Source organism: Opisthorchis viverrini, assembly GCF_000715545.1.
Source record: "Opisthorchis viverrini unplaced genomic scaffold opera_v5_2249, whole genome shotgun sequence".
Lineage (NCBI taxonomy): Eukaryota > Metazoa > Platyhelminthes > Trematoda > Opisthorchiida > Opisthorchiidae > Opisthorchis > Opisthorchis viverrini.
This window is the reverse complement of record NW_008754365.1, coordinates 1-960: the sequence shown is the minus strand read 5'-3', so window position 1 is coordinate 960 and position 960 is coordinate 1. Positions and strand designations below refer to the sequence as shown.

Genomic DNA, 960 nt, shown 5'->3' with positions numbered 1-960 from the left:
AGGTTCGGGTGCCGGATGAAAGGCGGCTATGGGCGGGTTGCATAACGGTTCCACTTAGCATGTGCGATATGCTGCTTCAAACTAAGGATGCAAGGTCATCGGTGTTATTCTAATCACCACACAGTGGCCATTTTTATAGTCGTATCAAAGTGTTGCATACATGCGCCTTGTTGATCATGTTAGTCTATTGCTGATATAGTACCTTTATGCAGCTGCTTGTCATTCTGCTTATTGCTGGCTTGCTATCTCAGGGCTTAACACAAAACTTCGGTTCAATTCAGTCTAGTTACGATTTAGTTTTGAGGCCTACCTTCTGTTGCAGGTATACCGTACCAATTTATTGATCGCTTCAATCCTTGTCAGCCCCTGGTGGCTGGTGGTCTTCCCAGCGCCGAGGAGGCTAAAGGCTACATCCAAGTTCGGTTTCGTACCCATCGTTGGCTCAAACGTGTGCTTCGATCCAACGACCCCATCACCGTGTCTATCGGCTGGCGTCGCTATCAAACTGTGGGTGTATTCTCGAAAGAGGAGCACAATCTTCGGAATCGATTCCTCAAGTACTCTCTCCCTCATGAACATTGTCTCATCACTATCTACGGCCCTTTGGTTCCCGCAAAAACTGGCGTTACATTGTTTGTCAATTCCGCGTGGCGCCCGCAATCAGACGCGTCCGGTCTGCCGACATTCCGTGTTGCCGGAACCGGGAGCGTTACAGCCACAGATCAGTCGTTTCAAATTATGAAGAAACTCAAGTTGATTGGAGAGCCGTACAAAATATTCTCCAAGACAGCATTTATTCGTGGCATGTTCAACAGTGCTCTGGAAGTTAGCAAGATGGTTGGCGCACGAATCCAAACGGTGTCCAACATCCGAGGTTTGTTTCGATTCTATGCTGTAACTATTCCGCTAAATGTTTTTGTACCGCATTTTCTGGTTGGTAGGTTGTTACGTTCTTGACAC

The 960-nt window shown here is 47.4% G+C and overlaps 1 protein-coding gene across 1 annotated transcript; it reads left to right on the top strand.

The window, feature by feature from the left end:
- Window positions 1-324: 324 nt before the first annotated feature.
- Window positions 325-873, top strand: T265_15951 (hypothetical protein; the record flags this gene model as incomplete). Its single annotated transcript, XM_009179392.1, has 1 exon — window positions 325-873. A coding segment is annotated over one exon (549 nt), but the record flags the coding sequence as incomplete, so codon positions are not given.
- Between the last annotated feature and the right edge of the window lie 87 nt (window positions 874-960).